Consider the following 17,236-nt stretch of genomic DNA (forward strand, 5'->3'; position numbering starts at 1 on the left):
TTATTTCTTCAACATTTTCGGCGGCAACTAGGGATTCCATTTCAATCACATTGTCGACTAAGTCTCTTGATTGAAGATCAATTTCTTTCTGGTTCAGTTGTTCTGTATTTTTGCGGTCCCTCATTCTAGCTTGTCTTAGTTCATTAATATCAATTTTATTTGATTTCGCGAGAAAATCAAGTTCCTGAAGCGAGAATTTCACCGTATCTACCATTGTTTTCAATTCTTGACAGTCAAATTCTGGTACTTTGTCATCTAATTCACCCGTTTTTACTGTCTCCAGGGAGTGATCATCAAGATAGCTGGTATATTTTGGAAATTTATTCTCCGCTTTTCCAGATCCCTCCATCGGAGAATCGGAGTTGAAAACATAATGTGTAGTTTTAGAATATGGTTTATCCTGAAATTTTTGTGGAGTATTTTCCGAATGATAAGCATATCTGTGTGTTCTGAGACTTCCAGAGTTCTTGTAGCGTTTATCACAAAAATTACATTGATATGATTTTCTCATTTTTGTTTGTAGCACTACAGAATTATATGAGTGGATACAATTCTGGAAATGATTAAATTTTTGATGGATCTCCTCCTTATATAGCCGAAAAACCAGGCATGTTAATTTGTCTTTAATTTTGTGCATTGAAAATTAAAAATCAATCATTCGTGATTTTAATCTACAAATTCGAAAGGAATAAGCAGCTTGACTTACTTCCTATTATAACATAATTTATCAGTTTCTACAGGTTTCCAATTTACTTCTACTTATTAATAATAGACATTTAAAGTCAAACTCGATACCATGAACGCCACTATAATTATTGACAAAAAAAAAATATGTGCATCATTTTCAGGCTATAAAAGGACCTGAACTTGTGGCCGTTAAATCATTAATTTCCATTAAACTCGTTATGGATGCAGCAATTCTACAAACCTTGCCAGAGTTGTACCGCCCAGTTTATCAACAAAACTGGAGAACAATTAGAGAAAGTCTCAAACATGGTCGGATACGTGATACGTTTCATTTCCCTCTTTTTGAAAACGAAGATAGCGAAATTAAGTCTAAAGCATAACGGGTAATTTCAAACTACAATCGTAAAATTAAAATAAATGTCGCTTTTGGTTTCATTCTGAAAAATCGGTCCACTGACGAACTCAAGTTTTTCCACCCATCAAACAATACGATGTTATTTCTGACACCAAAGCTGTTGGAAAATGCTTCAGATTATGAGCAATTTAGAACTGACATCGAAAAAGAAGACGCCTTTCAGTATGCGAGAACAAACAGGCCATCAACAAACTGGAAAGTAGCAAGAATAATTTGTGTTCGATTTGCTGTTTACAAGATGTAAGAAGCGTTTTGATTCCATACGTATTTATATTCGTAATTTAAAAGAATTTCTCGTAATATGTTTTACATATAAATACTCATGTATTTGAATTTCTTAAAAAATCACATTTTAACAATTAACCTGTAGTTTTATTTGGTTCGTTAAGTCTGAAGTCAGTAACTGACAAGCACTAACACAGCTGTTACCGTAACTTATGTACTGGGACTATATATTGATAATACAATCTTGATATTAACCACGTCATGAAAGTGCTCTCTAATTACGTTACCACATCAACAATATCGTTGTTACGTGAATGTGTACACTATAATACATTTAACGACTTCTGCTGTGTAATGAATGTGTTTAGTTGATACATCTGTATCACATAACGTAGGGTTAAATAAAATTGATTGGTGGGTTAAACTAGGTTAAATATTTAACGTCATAATAATATAATCACATTGGAGAACGACTCCGACTGGGATTTGAACTTGCAACCCCTGGCATAAAATCCGGCAGATTAACCAACTGCACCACCTGGGTGATTGCATAATTACATGCGGTTTTTAAAAAATGTGCCCCAATTTTTGCTTAAATACAGCTCCAAAAATCCCTCATACACTACTTACGTAAATGCAGCAGCATGGCAGAACAGCCCAGGAAACCTTACTAATACTAATACTGGTAGGGGCCTAACTTCGAAAATAAAAGAGATAGAAACGTCTGGTTTTCAACAAAATGTTTGCCTTGTAAAAATAGAGTTTCCTTATTTTGGGCCTTACAAGTGCGCAGCTTTAACTTTGCGGATTCTTGTTCTATGATTGCAGCTGAATCGTATCACGTGGTACACTGGTACGTGGTGCAACTGCAATTGCATTCTTGGAATGTTTGAAGCGTGCAAATGCAATGACAAATAAACTAACGAGCGCGCGTGGAGTTCAACAATGAACAAGTTGTGAAGACGCGATCACCTTTGGCTTTATTAGTAATATCGCCAGCCAGTAAGGTCTGCTGGGGACTGTAGAGTGATTTAGCACGCTGGCAATGAGAGATCGAGATCGAGTAAAGGCAAAGCTTGTAGTGTAGCGCGATGCACTACTAGTACTTGAACTTCGGTAGATCGGCGAGATGCACCACTGGGCCTCACCGAGCTGCGAAGGGTTGACGTCGTGAATCAAGAGTAAAGCTATATAAATATAATGTCTAACTCTAAAGCCAAAGGACGTCAATAACGTGATCCGCCGCGGCTAGGTCTAATTAAAGTATAAGTAACACCAGTAGCCGAAATTGTGCGGCTCTTTTTCATGACTACGCAATGCAATTTAATTTTAATGGCTTTTAAGGTTCGCCATACACCATAACAAGCCATGGCTGATAATTATATTTATAAGAATGTATGATGTATGATCTCCAATGTTGAATGTCATAGTCTTCGTAGGTTTACAACCTACCAGGACGCGCGCCGAGTTGGACTCGTCGACTATATGGAACAGATATTTTACGAGTATCACCCGTTAACATAGTCTCAGGAGTCACAGCCACACGAAAAGCTTGCCATTTCGTTCTGGTGTTAGATTTTCCCGAGGATCCTTTTTTGTTTTTACAGTAAAAAGTATAAATATCATGAGAACTTGGTTACTCGGCACAAACAAATGAAAACGAAGAACATTTTGTACTAATATATAACATCATTCATTGTATTTCAAACAATTATGTTCACAGTTCCACACGCATTATATCAACGTTAAACTACGGAAAGTTTCGGTTTTTTTGCAAGGTATTTTAAGATAAAAAATAAACCGTGGGCGGTCATTCACATCATCATAATCAACTAATGTATATATATATACTCACAAGGATAAACTTAATTCAGTTTAATACGATTTTAAATTCAAACGCCCGGTTATCAGTCCATAGCTAGGTCGGAAAATTTAGTTGTGATTCGGAATAAAGGGCCGCGTAAACTCAGAACCGAACATGAGAATTACCTGGCAGTTAGGTAAGGATCGCATCGAACCAATCTAAGTTAATCTCTGTAATTAAAGATGTTTCCCGAGAAATCCATTAGTAAGCTTACAATGTACCTACATGTAAGTTACATTGGAATTATTGCTCCAATATTCAATAATTAGTCCTAGACGAAACAATTAGTATCCTCGACCAGTCTAATTGAGTACCAGTAGGCAGGTAGTACCTACTGTAGTAGTACTAGGCACACTAATGGAGCTCATTTTAACAGATTATCTATTAGATCTTAAATTGCTGAAAATTTCGTACATCAATTTTTATTCAACGTTTTTAGATTTTTTAGCCGGTTAGTTTTGGAGTTAGACTTGTTGTGACGAAACCATTTAATCAGAAAAATCAATTGAGTCTTGTTTCGGAAATTGGAAACATAATGTCAGGATAAAGGAAATAAAAACTAGAAAAGTCTCAAATTGTAAAGGAGCAGAATCGCTGGTTGCCGAGCTACAATTACGTCGTCCTGCCCCAGCCGGGCTTGAGTTTTGGTTACCGAGACAACCGCGTCACCAAGTAATCTTGAAGAAAACGCGGAGATTAAAGCTCGCATCTTTTCAGTCAAGTTCCCGAACGTATGTTGCCGGAAACATTCCGCGTCTACCGTTACATTCCCCTTCCCACCAGTTAGCTGAAATTGTGGAATTTTAAATATATCCTACATTCCTGGGCCTGGTATGGGGGCTGGAGTAAATTTCTTGTGAGGTTGGAATTACTAGTATTATTGTAAGGGCCACTGTGTTTTCTTTGTTATCGCTTTAAATTACACTTGTTATATCTAGAAGATGTGATGGGTTTGTATCTAGAAGATGTGATGGGTTTGTAACTAGAAGATGTGGTGGATTTGCACAAGGAAATTGATATCAGTTTCATTGAAGTTGTGTTTACATTTTATTTGAACTGGAATGCAGCCAGGATTTTACGAGTTGTAAATTGATAAACTAGGGAGTTCACTAGAACCCATAATAAGTGAACAAGGGTAATATGTAGGACATATAAGGGTAATATGTAGGAAATATAAGGGTAATATGTAGGTAATATAAGGGTAATATGTAGGTAGGGTAGACGTACCGTCAGCTCTGTTAATAATTCGGATTTTAGCTCCCACAACAAGTCTTATCTCGTCAGGATTCTGGGGCTGAAACTCGTACAGAGCCTCGCAGAACTGCTGTGGGGTTAAATAAAACTAATAATCAGGTGACTGAGGTATCAACTTTAGATAAAGTTGAATTTTCAAGATTAAAACATCATTTTTTGTACAGTATAATGTATATATATATAGGTTTGACTATATATAATATATATAAAAATCGCCCTACGCGTCGAGGATTAAACAGATGAGTGCTTCAAATTAGAAACCAGATAAGATGAAATAACTTCAAATTAGAAACCAGATAAGATGAAATAACTTCAAATTAGAAACCAGATAAGATGAAATATATAAATAACTTACCTCCTGCTGGGCGGGAGGCGGCTGAAAATATAAACGTTAAAAAACGAGGTACAACAACAAAAAGTAGTGTATTATACTTATATATAAGTACGTGCAATCACGAAGCATTTAACGAAAAGAGCAGTGAAGTGATAACTTAATTTCTACAGAGCAAGATTTAAAGTAATTTGCGGAAATACATTATAATAATGATAATGTGTTCAGCAGAGAAGTTCCTAACGAACAGGTCAGCTAAAGTTTGTATTGAAATCCAGCGAATGATGAGAAATATTCAAAATACAGCGAAAGTCGAGGATAAATCAACAACTCGGCGGGTTCTGAATCAAAATAAAAGAAATTTAAAAATCTGAAGTGATTGAAGATTATATGAAAATAATAGAAGCAGTAAGAATACAGTGCAGTCCATACCGTGCTTTTAACCGGTGCCTTGGGGCTAGGGTTCATGCTTATGCTGGGTTGTACTACCGGTCCCGGTGGTACCTAAACATATTGTTCACAGATTCGTCATCATTTATAAGCAACAAATACCCGTTGATGATTGATTATTAAAGCCGAAATGAAAGTGGAGACTCTTATTTCATTGTCAATTAATTTATATTAGAAAGCTAAGATCAAACATGCAAATCTAAAAGATGTCCACATTGCATGAGAGCCATTAAATCTAGCTGCACTAACTGATAGAAAGTATAAATATAATATCAGGGCTCAATTTTAAATTTACAGTTATATGATAACACTTTTCCACAAACATGATGATTAATGTACGTTCACCAGCTCTAAAAATATATTATAATAATCATAATGTATTCAGCAGAGTAATTTATAACAAAGATAGCTTAAATTCAGATCAGCTAAAATATGTTTTGAAATCATGCATTTCAGCGAATCATGGGAAATAATCAAAATACAGCGAGGATAAATTGACGATCAAAATAATCAGAATAAAAGAAATTTAAAAATCTGAAGTGATTGAAGATTATATGAAAATAATAGAAGTATACAGTCCATACCGTGCTTTTAACCGGAGCCTTGGGGCTAGGGTTCATTCTTATGCTCGGTTGTACTACCGGTCCCGGTGGTACCTAAACATATTGTTCACAGATTCGTCATCATTTATTAGCAACAAATACCCGTTGATGATTGATTATTAAAGCCGAAATGAAAGTGGGGACTCTTATTTCATTGTCAATTAATTTATATTAGAAAGCTAAGATCAAACATGCAAATCTAAAAGATGTCCACATTGCATGAGAGCCATTAAATCTAGCTGCACTAACTGATAGAAAGTATAAATATAATATCAGGGCTAAATTTTAAATTTACAGTTATATGATAACACTTTTCCACAAACATGATGATTAATGTACGTTCACCAGCTCTAAAAATATATTATAATAATCATAATGTATTCAGCAGAGTAATTTATAACAAGGATAGCTTAAATTCAGATCAGCTAAAATGTGTTTTGAAATCATGCATTTCAGCGGATCATGAGAAATAATCAAAATACAGCGAGGATAAATTTACGATAAAAATAATCAGAATAAAATAAATTTAAAAAGCTGAAGTGATTGAAGATTATATGAAAATAATAGAAGCAGTAAGAATACAGTCCATACCATGCTTTTAACCGGAGCCTTGGGGCTAGGGTTCATGCTTATGCTGGGCTGTACTACCGGTGGTACCTAAACATATTGTTCACAGATTCGTCATCATTTATTAGCAACAAATACCCGTCAGTGAGGGTATTTTCTTGTTAATGCCATAAAACTTTACCCAATGATCATAATCAGATTTTAAGTTTACATGAAAAATACTTTTCATTCTACACTATCTTGAGCGGGTCGACACTCGACAATGACTGATTAATGAAGACGAAATTAAAGTGGGGACTCTCATTTCATTGTCAATTAATTTATATTAGAAAGCTAAGATCAAACATGCAAATCTAAAAGAAGTCCACATTGCATGAGAGCCATTAAATCTAGCTGCACTAACTGATAGAAAGTATAAATATAATATCAGGGCTCAATTTTAAATTTACAGTTATATGATTATAACACTTCTCCACAGACAATGAATTTACGTTCACCGGTTCTATGATACATATCAAATATGGCGGACAAGCCTTACCTGGTCGGATTTTCTTCGGAAATCTTTTAAAAATATGTGCTGAGTTTTGCTGATGCTTTGTTCCTTGTGATACTTGATGAGCGTGTTGAGTGAGGGGAATTTCATCACCCAGAGGAAATATTTCCCTTCGCCGTCCCGGAGCACTTTATAATGCTGGACCGCGTCTCCGTATCTTAGGAGAGGAGCATTAGTATTACAGAATACGGGAAGACGAGCCAACACCAGGTTATAGTGAGAGATAATTATTGAGATTTCTTACTTGTGATCTTAGGGGAAATAAAGACATGATTTAAATTATAGCTTAGCGCTGGATGTAATAATTTGTACTTACTTGACGGACACGGAGAAATCGCCTGAAAGAATGGCATTGTTAAGTTTAATAACAAATATTCACACAATGACCGCTTAGCCGGAAAGTTGGTTCTTCAGAAATCGAAGGTTAGTCAAAAGTAACATTATTATCGATAATGTACACAGCTAGTTTTTGATCCGCGCGCGCGTCAAACGCGCGCATCCGCACTGCTTACAAGAAAAAAGTTGGGTAAACCTAAACATACATTTGCTAGTCATTTGCAAAGTTCAAATACTTGTCCCACAAGTTAAACATAACCGGTGCTAAATTTACAGAATGGGTTCCGTCGGTTGCGTATTATTATCCATTAGCGTTGCAGCGCAGAGCCCGATGACATGACAAGCCGCTCAATACACGATTATTAAGATACATGAGATTTCATGTCCAATTCTTATTTGGAACACATCCTCATTTCTTCTAGGAGAGTTTGCAATAAAATCATATTACCTGTCACTTGGGTTCACGCATTGAGTTGGAAAAATGGTTCGGGGGCCGGGGGGTGGGGGGGGGGTGGTGAGACCGGGGGGGGGGGGGGGGGGGTTGGGGGATCATACACGCACAAGTACAGATCACCCCAACTAAGTACCCCGGATTCCAGACATTAGAATGTAATTTTATCAGAACTAACCTGGGTTAGCCTCGCTGTCCCTAACTAGAAATGAACCGTCTCCACCTTCAGTTTTCAGTATTCGCTCAGCTTCGGAACGAGATGTCCGTCCGTACCACCAACTGAGGAAAGTAGCTAATTAAAGGTTATTAACCAGGCTTATTAATAGTAAATTAGTTATCAACCAGGTGCAGGTTACTTGTTAAAATCGCACAGACAGGTTCATGAACAGTAAACTGTTAAAGAGTTTTGTTTTGGAGAATATTGTGTATCATATTTCATACTACCTTTACTCACTAATATTTCTTTAAGTTTATAATATTTATTATTTACTGATTTTATCTCTGTTGATTATTTGGTAAGTATTGAAGTCTGTAGTCCAAGACATGACTGTCAAATAGTTAGCCTTCAGGTCAGCCAATCACTATACACTATTATATATACTATACACTATACAGCCAATCACTATACACGCTATGTGAACATATTTAAACAGGAACTTGAATGTATACATTCGCCAGAAATAACAATGTAAAATACACTCTCAGTACGTACTGTACTCTGTAGTACTGTACTGTACACTGTAGTACTGTACTGTACACTGTAGTACTGTACTGTACACTGTAGTACTGTACTGTACACTGTAGTACTGTACTGTACACTGTAGTACTGTACTGTACACTGTAGTACTGTACTGTACACTGTAGTACTGTACTGTACACTGTAGTACTGTACTGTACACTGTAGTACTGTAGTGTACACTGTAGTACTGTAGTGTACACTGTAGTACTGTGCTGTACACTGCTGTACATTAGTATACACCACGGCGCATAAGGTGTGGTGTTGTTAAACACGGAGTTCAGAGAACCTGTAAAGAGAATATGTCAGGACATATTATGTAACATGTACATTACATAATGTGGCGAATGTTTAAACTGCACCACTTTTATATAATACTAGTATATACCTTCTCAACTACAGTCAATCAACGGGCTGTGACTAAAATATCACATCTTTCAAGACAACTACTAAAACAAACAATGTCATGTGTGTGTATTTATATAGTAGTAATGTTATACACTCATCTCTACACATATTTTTACATATTACATCACATAAACATATCTTTCTTATTTCTAATTAAAGTTATATAAGTTGTCATGTTTTCTGTGTGATAAAATACACTGAAGATAGTGTCTGTAAATGAAGCAGAGTGTACAATGCAGATGGCAATGTTGAATTACATAGCTATTGACACAATTTAAAACTACATTTGCTGTATGAAACTCAATTATGGGGGTAGAGGTGCCTTCGTAAGAACAGCCCCCACACTCAGCAAATACTTCAGAATTACTTGAAATCCGCAGACTTCGGTATTGGTTTCAGGAGAGCGGTAACGAACATGAAACTGAAGCTAAAGCAGCCACTATGAGACTTAATCTCCTTAAAATAATCCTTCAAATCTTAGCTAGCCACTTAACTCGCTACCTAAATGGTTATTACTTAAATATTGCTGGACATATTCAAAATAAGAGCGATTCCAGAATCCAGATGTTATCAATAAATACGGGTATACGCCTCCCATAATGTATAAATACTAACTTTTTGCTTATAAAGTTCACTTTTTATGATTTAATAAGGATAAGATATTTACTCGGTATTGACTGGTATTCATGTGTACAGAAGATGTAACATTTGTGGAACATTCCTCTCAAGTTACAGAACCGCCCCTATCTCTCTAAGCAGGGGTGTAAGAAGCGGGGGGGGGGGGCAGGTAGGCTGTTATCTCATCACATATTAGATAGTACAGATCACTGCAGGGAACTAACACTACACCATTAACTGTATAAAGTGCACTGTCCCCCCCAGCTACAGATAACCTGTAGACATTACCATATATGCAGGGAGAGTTAGCAGATCAAACAGCCCCCTATAAGGGGAGGTGATGAGAGTTGGATGACACTGGGGGAGCTGTATTAACTCACTGTACCGCACTGTATTGACCTATCTTACAGCAGTTACTCCGCAAGCAACCAGTTACTTCTTGTTTAAACGTGTACACGGACCTGGCAAAACTCCAAGTCGGACCTGAACTTTACTGAGATGGGACCTATCTTTACTTGGGTGTGGGGGTGTGTACAACGTGACCTTTAGAGGACAGTTTGAGATTGATAGTGGTAATAAAGGTGACGTGATCTGAATGTAGAAATGTTATTTAAAGAAATGCATTGGTAGGTTATCTTACCTGGTAAAGAGAAGATGTCGTCATCTAACGCATGATTCAGTCCTATTTTTATTCATTAAGCTATACAATTCATGTTTCGTAATAACGTTTTGTCATTTTGTTATACCAATACAAAACGTAACATTTATCTCTGTGTACACTCTACACAGTGCACATGATGATGTGTAACACATCCAATAATCCAACCTTTCGACTTTCGTATTTTGAGAGCCTAAGTTAAGAGGGGACGATAAGAGGGGGGGCGTTAGGGGCACAGTATCAAGTTACACTGGTGTTACAGAGCCAGGGAGTGTTATTAACCTGGTCTCAGTTTACACTCACAATACCTTAGCAGATGAAATGTGATGACTTTATGTAGTCGTGTACAATTAGGATGTGGATATGTCACGACCTACCGTACAGTGTACACCATTGTGTTACAACATTACACGTGATTTTCTACTTTCGGGTAGCAATGTTGACATGTAGCTACTAATACTCTTAGCGACGCCTCCCCAGACTCAGCTACAGATCACTTAGGAGTTAAAAGGTAAAACAAATTTAAGTTGTAATGGTAGGTTATTTTATAGTTCCATTATTAAACAAATGGAATGTAATGAGGATAAACTAAAATAAACTAAAATAAACTAAAACAAACTAAAATAAAGTGAAATTGATAATTTTCCGACTAAAAATATCACAAACAACCGGCGCCTGGTCAAGTAGTTAGTTCTGGGTTCTGTTTTGATATTACACAAATACTAACAATATATCTCGAACAAATCTAGAGGAGTTTGTTAATTTTTTGGTTGACTGAAAGCACGCTGGTAACAATTAGCATAATGACACTCTAGAATTTCAACTCGCTAAAATACACTAATGTAGTAACAGTTTACAGTATAATATATTGTACTGTCTGCATGGTTACCAGAACTGAAATATTCCAGCCTTTCTGACCAACACCATAACCATAATGCAAATAAGGAGTACAAGCACTGTAAAGCTGTAATGTGTACTGTTATGTGTGTACTGTAATGTGTACTATGATGTGTACTATAATGTGTACTATAATGTGTACTGTAATGTGTGTACTATAATGTGTACTATAATGTGTACTGTAATGTGTATTATGATGTGTACTATAATGTGTACTATAATGTGTACTGTAATGTGTTTACTGTAATGTGTACTATAATGTGTACTGTAATGTGTACTATAATGTGTATTATAATGTGTACTATAATGTGTACTATAATGTGTGAACGTTTTAACTTTGGGAACTTTATTCCGTTGATTCAATCATTCGATATAACAATTTCATTATCATGATGACAGATGTCAGTACAAGGTACAAATGTAACATAGCACCAAAAACAAAGTATTTTAGAGCAGAGGTAGCAGGGACGATGTGTACATCAGGTGATATCACAGTCGAGTGTTGTTGCAAAATTTAAAATTGTCTAGGCAGTCCAGTCCTGTCATCACTGTATTCAGTAAGCAACCAGAATACACTAGAATACACACTGTGTACTCCCTTCTCACAACTAGAATACACACAGTGTACCAATACCGGGGCCAGTTACCGAGGCCTCAACTACCGGGGCCTCAATTACCGGGATCTCAATTACCGGGGGTTACCGGGGCCTCAATTACCGGGGTCTCAGTTACCGGGGGTTTCCGGGGCCTCAGTTACCGGGGCCTCAGTTACCGGGGGTTACCGGGGGTTACCGGGGCCTCAATTACCGGGGCCTCGGTTACCAGGGCCTTAGTTACCAGGGCCTCAGTTACCGGGGCCTCAGTTACCAGAGCCTCAGTTACCAGGGCCTCAGTTACCGGGGCCTCAGTGGGGGGGGGTCAACCTCATTTTACCTCATGAGGCCAGCCAAAAAAGGCAAAATTGGGATGAGGTGAAATGAGGTAAAATGAGGTAAATAAATCTAGTTTTCTAAGCCTTTTTTTAGAGACAAAAAAGGGTTTATTCGAAGTCATTATACTATAATTCGAGGCTCTGCATGGTCTCCCATGACATTTAATGGTTTATTAGGGGTGATGTGGTCCCTGGGAAGGGGCATTCCCAGTTTAACCTACTTACTCTCCAAACTTGGGGTAAATAAAACTTCGCATTATAATTATTATTTATGAAAAGAAAATTGAACATTTCAATTTCCATGATCCATTAGGATATTGTAAATATCACTTGCTAAGTTTTGTAAAGGAATTAGCAATAACTTTAGTGTCACTTTGGCAGTTGCCAATTTATGGGGATATTTCCGCATTGCATGACATGGACCATTTAAATAATATCTTAATTTGATATTGCGATTATCGAGTCACTCTGAAACAAATTGTGTCTAACTAGACCAAATGTAAACAACAGTTGTGCATGGAACTGGATTGGATATCTACATGAATTTAGCCGAAATTGCATAGTGAAAGGTAATTTTGTAATAAATTACTCATATAAACTCATACTTCATACAATTCTAAGTTCTTATGTACATGTTCAATGTTCATGATTCGCTGTAGAATAAAGGGCGGTTCACAAAACCACCTTTCGTTTAAATAATTAGATATCACCTCTAATTAGTTGCTCTATAGGGTCGGGAACAACCAAACATTTTTTTGTGTCTCTACGGTTTCGTATAATACTGACTTGGGCCACGCCCATATTTTTCACCAATTTTAACCAGGTAAAATTCTCTAAATCGTCAATTTAGTCACGAAGGAGTATGGAAGGAGATCTAAATGTGTGCTCCTCTAATATAAACAGTAGGAAATGGTTAACTTTATTCGAGGTCTCAGGTCTCTACAATGTCGGGAAGTTCCTGCAGGAATTTGCGCATTGCGCTGAAGCGCAAGATTCACAGCGCCAAAAGCGAAGGTCGTAGAGACATGAGACCTTGACTAAAGTTAACCATTTCATACCATTGCTATAAGAGTATGCCACTTTAAGAGTCCTGAACACACTCCTACAGCTCTTAATCGTCAATTATATGAATTTTACCTGTTAAAATATATCATCTTTAACTGATATCAATTTAGTTTAACACTGTTAATTTTTTTTTAAAACATAATACTTCACACCAAACTAACGCACAATATGATAATATAAAAAGGAAGGTTTTCCTTGGATTCCAAATTCAACTTTGATTATATTCTGGCACTGATTATCATTTCTCGATTGTTCTCCATTTTCCAATGCAGTCAGCAAGTTCTAATTAAGGTAGACTAGGTTTCGAATCTTCATATTATGTTCAGAAGGGGCTGTTACCAGAGGAATATCTTCTTGGAACAAGGGAATGAATGAGGTCTTCATTTATTTCTTCATAACTCGTCAGTGACAGTCCGGACAGGATGAGCATTGACGAGATCCACTGATTACTTCATAGCTCGTCATTGATAGGATCAGTATTAAATGAGGTCGAATGATTACTTCATAGCTCGTCACTAACTGGATCAGCATAACATGACTAACAACTAACGAGGTCCAGTGATCTCTTGCTGATACGTCAAGACAAGATCAGGAAATAGCTAAAAATATCGAAAAAAATTAGCTTAGAAATTACAGAGTACAAATGCCTTCTTCACAACTAACTCTTCGGCCTCATCTTTTTAAATCACTCATTCCCTCTGAAACAAGATAATGCTTAGGACTAGGAAGAACTTAGTTAACTTCTTGTATGATTCGGTAAGAGGAAAATTCCTTAGTAAGCTAACATTCTTTTGTAGGATGTTACCACTTATCATATAATCTGTTATCCAGCATAATCCCACAACTAGACCCTCTTATTCTTGAGTCTTGACAATGACAGTAGCAATGTACACTATTTTGATGCTCGATCCAGGTCTCCAAGAAAACCTTCCTTTTTATATTCTCATATTGTGTGTTAGTTTGGTGTGAAGTATTATTTTCTTTTTAAAAACTAACAGTGTTAAACTAAAATGATATCAGTAAAAGATGATATATTTTAACAGGTTAAATTCATATAATTGACGATTAAGAGATATGGAAGTGTGTTCAGGACTCTGAAAGTGGCATACTCTTATAGCAATGGTATGAAATGGTTAACTTTAGTCAAGGTCTCATGTCTCTACGACCTTCGCTTTTGGCGCTGTGAATCTTGCGCTTCAAGCGCAATGCGCAAATTCCTGCAGGAACTTCCCGACATTGTAGAGACCTGAGACCTCGACTAAAGTTAACCATTTCTTACTGTTTATTATAAGAGGAGCACACATTTAGAACTCCTTCCATACTCCTTCGTGACTAAATTGACGATTTAGAGAATTTTACCTGTTAAAATTTTTGCCGAGATTTACCTCATTTTACCTCATGAGGCCAGCCAAAAAAGGCAAAATTGGGATGAGGTAAAATGAGGTAAAATGAGGTTGACCCCCCCCCCCCCTCAGTTACCAGGGCCTCAGTTATCGGGGCCTCAGTTACCAGGGCCTCAATTACCAGGGCCTCAGTTACCAGGGCCTCAATTACCAGGGCCTCAGTTACCAGGACCCCCCCCCCCCCCCCGACATGACACATCATACACCCTGTGAATGAGAACATAATGTGTGACGTCAAATTACAGAGTACAGACAAATGAAGAACGGGGCTCCGTGTAAATATACCGTGTATACTGTATATATATACGCCTCACCACCGTTATCAGGCAGTAATAATTCCTTTAATTAGGAGGGTCGGGTGTAGAATGTGATACCAGGTAGGGTCGTGTGTACTACCCTGACATCTGGCTCTGTCAGGGTTAGTACACTCCCCGCCTATATCTGTCAGGGTTAGTACACTCCCCGCCTATATCTGGCAAGGTTAGTACACTCCCCGCCTATATCTGGCAGGGTTAGTACACTCCCCGCCTATATCTGGTAGGGTTAGTACACTCCCCGCCTATATCTGGCAGGGTTAGTACACTCCCCGCCTATATCTGGCAGGGTTAGTACACTCCCCGCCTATATCTGGCAGGGTTAGTACACTCCCCGCCGCGCCTATATCTGTCAGGGTTAGTGCACTCCCCGCCTATATCTGTCAGGGTTAGTACACTCCCCGCCTATATCTGGCAGGGTTATTGTACACTCCCCGCCTATATCTGTCAGGGTTAGTACACTCCCCGCCTATATCTGGTAGGGTTAGTACACTCCCGCCTATATCTGTCAGGGTTAGTACACTCCCCGCCTATATCTGTCAGGGTTAGTACACTCCCCGCCTATATCTGTCAGGGTTAGTACACTCCCCGCCTATATCTGGCTATCTGGCAGACATATTTTACAACAGGGTCCTGCAACCTCCATTTTATAAGAATGGTCACTGTAAAATGTTTTGTGTATCCAGATCTATACAACAATAAGATGCCAAATAAAATATCAAAACAAAGGTAATTGTATGATTTAGATTGCGTTAAAAACGGATAAATTCCTTTTCTACTGATATGGCCGCTTTATCGCCTTGATCGAAATATCTTTTGCTAATTCTCACTCAAAACAAATACAAAGAAACTCTTATAATTCAGATATTCTGCAGATTAGTTAAATTTACTTTATTTATCCTCACGATTACAATAATAGTAGTAGTGTTAGAAAGGCACTGTAATAATAATAGTAGGTAGTAGAACTAGTAGTATTACCCCCCCCCCCCCCCCCCCTAATTACAATTACTTTAAATAACACAATAACTTACTATCAATAAAATAAATTTTAAATCAACAAAAGATTTAAAGATTTAAAGGACCAGTTAACTGAAAAATTTGTAGTCTCCAATTTGGCTAAGATTTAAATCAGCTGTGACAAACTGGTAAAGAATCGTATCGCCGAAAGAACCAACTCTCTAGCGTACGTGTAACGCGTGTTATTGCAATAATAAGCTGTGGCCTCGTGACGTCATTAAGTCCCTCAGTGCGCGCTTGCATAGCGTAATTTACATTACAAATGTTTATCATCGTCAATAAAACACGTGTAACTCACTCAAATTTTAGAATTATGACTATTACCCTAGTTCTCCAAAATCCTTATAGTTTTGGCTATCATTCTAACTAAAGGAATAGCTGATTGGATGTACAGTGCTCACGTCATGATTTTAAACAGTGATATAGGTTCTTGAACAGTGGCGGGTGAATGTACGATTAGAAAGTTTCTGCTATTACAACTTATGTCATATGTGATAATTTTAGATTGTTTTCATTGCTTAATTACACAAGCAGCTAGGGAGACTGTACCGATTATTTTTCCCCAGTCCATGAAACTCTAACGAATTTAGAAACGATCTAGATATAAAGTAGGAGTTTGTTCAATTCCGAGAGCAATTATATTTATAGCATAGCGAAATTTATAACTATAATCCGCATGTGTCAGCCAGTACAGGAGACAAGAAGTCTGGCTACTTTACGGCTGTTCCTCTGGGACCATTAGTAGAAGTAGCTTCTATCAGAACAGTGCCGTGGGAACAGAATTCCCGCCAAAATACCCGGTCTCGGGTCTACCAAACAGTAATACTGTTCGGAGTGTACGGTGTGCAGTGTGTTTTGAATTAGACTTACGGCTAACCTAGTTGTTATCCTAATTGCATTATCATCGGTACATAACATAAATAAACTACTGGTAAGTTTAAATACCAAGTGCAAACGTGTTCAGTCAATCGACCCACTGAACAATTATAGAATTTCCAAGACCCTATTATTCTCTGGCCATATATTACGGCACGATCGATTGTTAGATGGCTAAACGACCAACGTTATAATCTATACAATTCTAAAACTATGAGCTAGCACTTTAATCTAAAAACACACTTTTAATATTACTCCTGATTTTTACATTTCACGTAAAACATTGTCGCCACAGGTTAATCATGGACACTAACAGCTTAATTTGAGATAAATGACTTATGAGTTTCTCTAAAGTTAACTCTTAAGTTGTGTACTCCAGTCATTTATGGAAATTTATGGAAATGAACCTGCAAATGTTCAAATACTCACGAAAATTTGCACAGACCTTCCTGAAGGTATGAATAAACGATTTTCGAGACATTTTTTTGACCGTGGAGAAAACCCAGGAGGGCCACGCCCATATTGACCCAATAACGTAACCGACCCCTTGCTTCTGAAGGTCGTGGAGACTTCAAAAT

At 37.3% G+C, this 17,236-nt stretch overlaps 2 protein-coding genes across 11 annotated transcripts in view; both read right to left on the reverse strand.

Annotated features, from left to right (window-relative positions):
* Nucleotides 1-17,236, reverse strand: part of LOC134816726 (arginine and glutamate-rich protein 1-A-like) — a 1,122,901-nt gene that overhangs the window by 391,764 nt on the left and 713,901 nt on the right. The gene's annotated exons all lie outside the window — the stretch shown is intronic.
* LOC134816661 (growth factor receptor-bound protein 2-like) overlaps nucleotides 2,997-17,236 on the reverse strand; it is a 31,135-nt gene continuing 16,895 nt past the window's right edge. For 2 of the 10 annotated variants that reach the window (XM_063825603.1, XM_063825604.1), the window contains exons 4-12: nucleotides 7,914-8,014; nucleotides 7,265-7,286; nucleotides 6,934-7,105; nucleotides 6,420-6,485; nucleotides 5,811-5,882; nucleotides 5,209-5,280; nucleotides 4,801-4,821; nucleotides 4,419-4,515; nucleotides 2,997-3,978 (exon numbers count right to left, since the gene is read on the reverse strand). In XM_063825603.1, coding sequence (XP_063681673.1) covers nucleotides 3,905-3,978; nucleotides 4,419-4,515; nucleotides 4,801-4,821; nucleotides 5,209-5,280; nucleotides 5,811-5,882; nucleotides 6,420-6,485; nucleotides 6,934-7,105; nucleotides 7,265-7,286; nucleotides 7,914-8,014 — 697 coding nt within the window. In that variant the 3' untranslated portion in view covers nucleotides 2,997-3,904. The remainder of the gene's footprint in view (nucleotides 3,979-4,418; nucleotides 4,516-4,800; nucleotides 4,822-5,208; nucleotides 5,281-5,810; nucleotides 5,883-6,419; nucleotides 6,486-6,933; nucleotides 7,106-7,264; nucleotides 7,287-7,913; nucleotides 8,015-17,236) is intronic. The other 8 variants (XM_063825607.1, XM_063825609.1, XM_063825610.1 and 5 more) reach the window with 5 other exon arrangements.

Source organism: Bolinopsis microptera, chromosome 6 (genome assembly GCF_026151205.1).
Source record: "Bolinopsis microptera isolate Bmic1 chromosome 6, MBARI_Bmic_1.0, whole genome shotgun sequence".
In the NCBI taxonomy this organism is placed as follows: domain Eukaryota; kingdom Metazoa; phylum Ctenophora; class Tentaculata; order Lobata; family Bolinopsidae; genus Bolinopsis; species Bolinopsis microptera.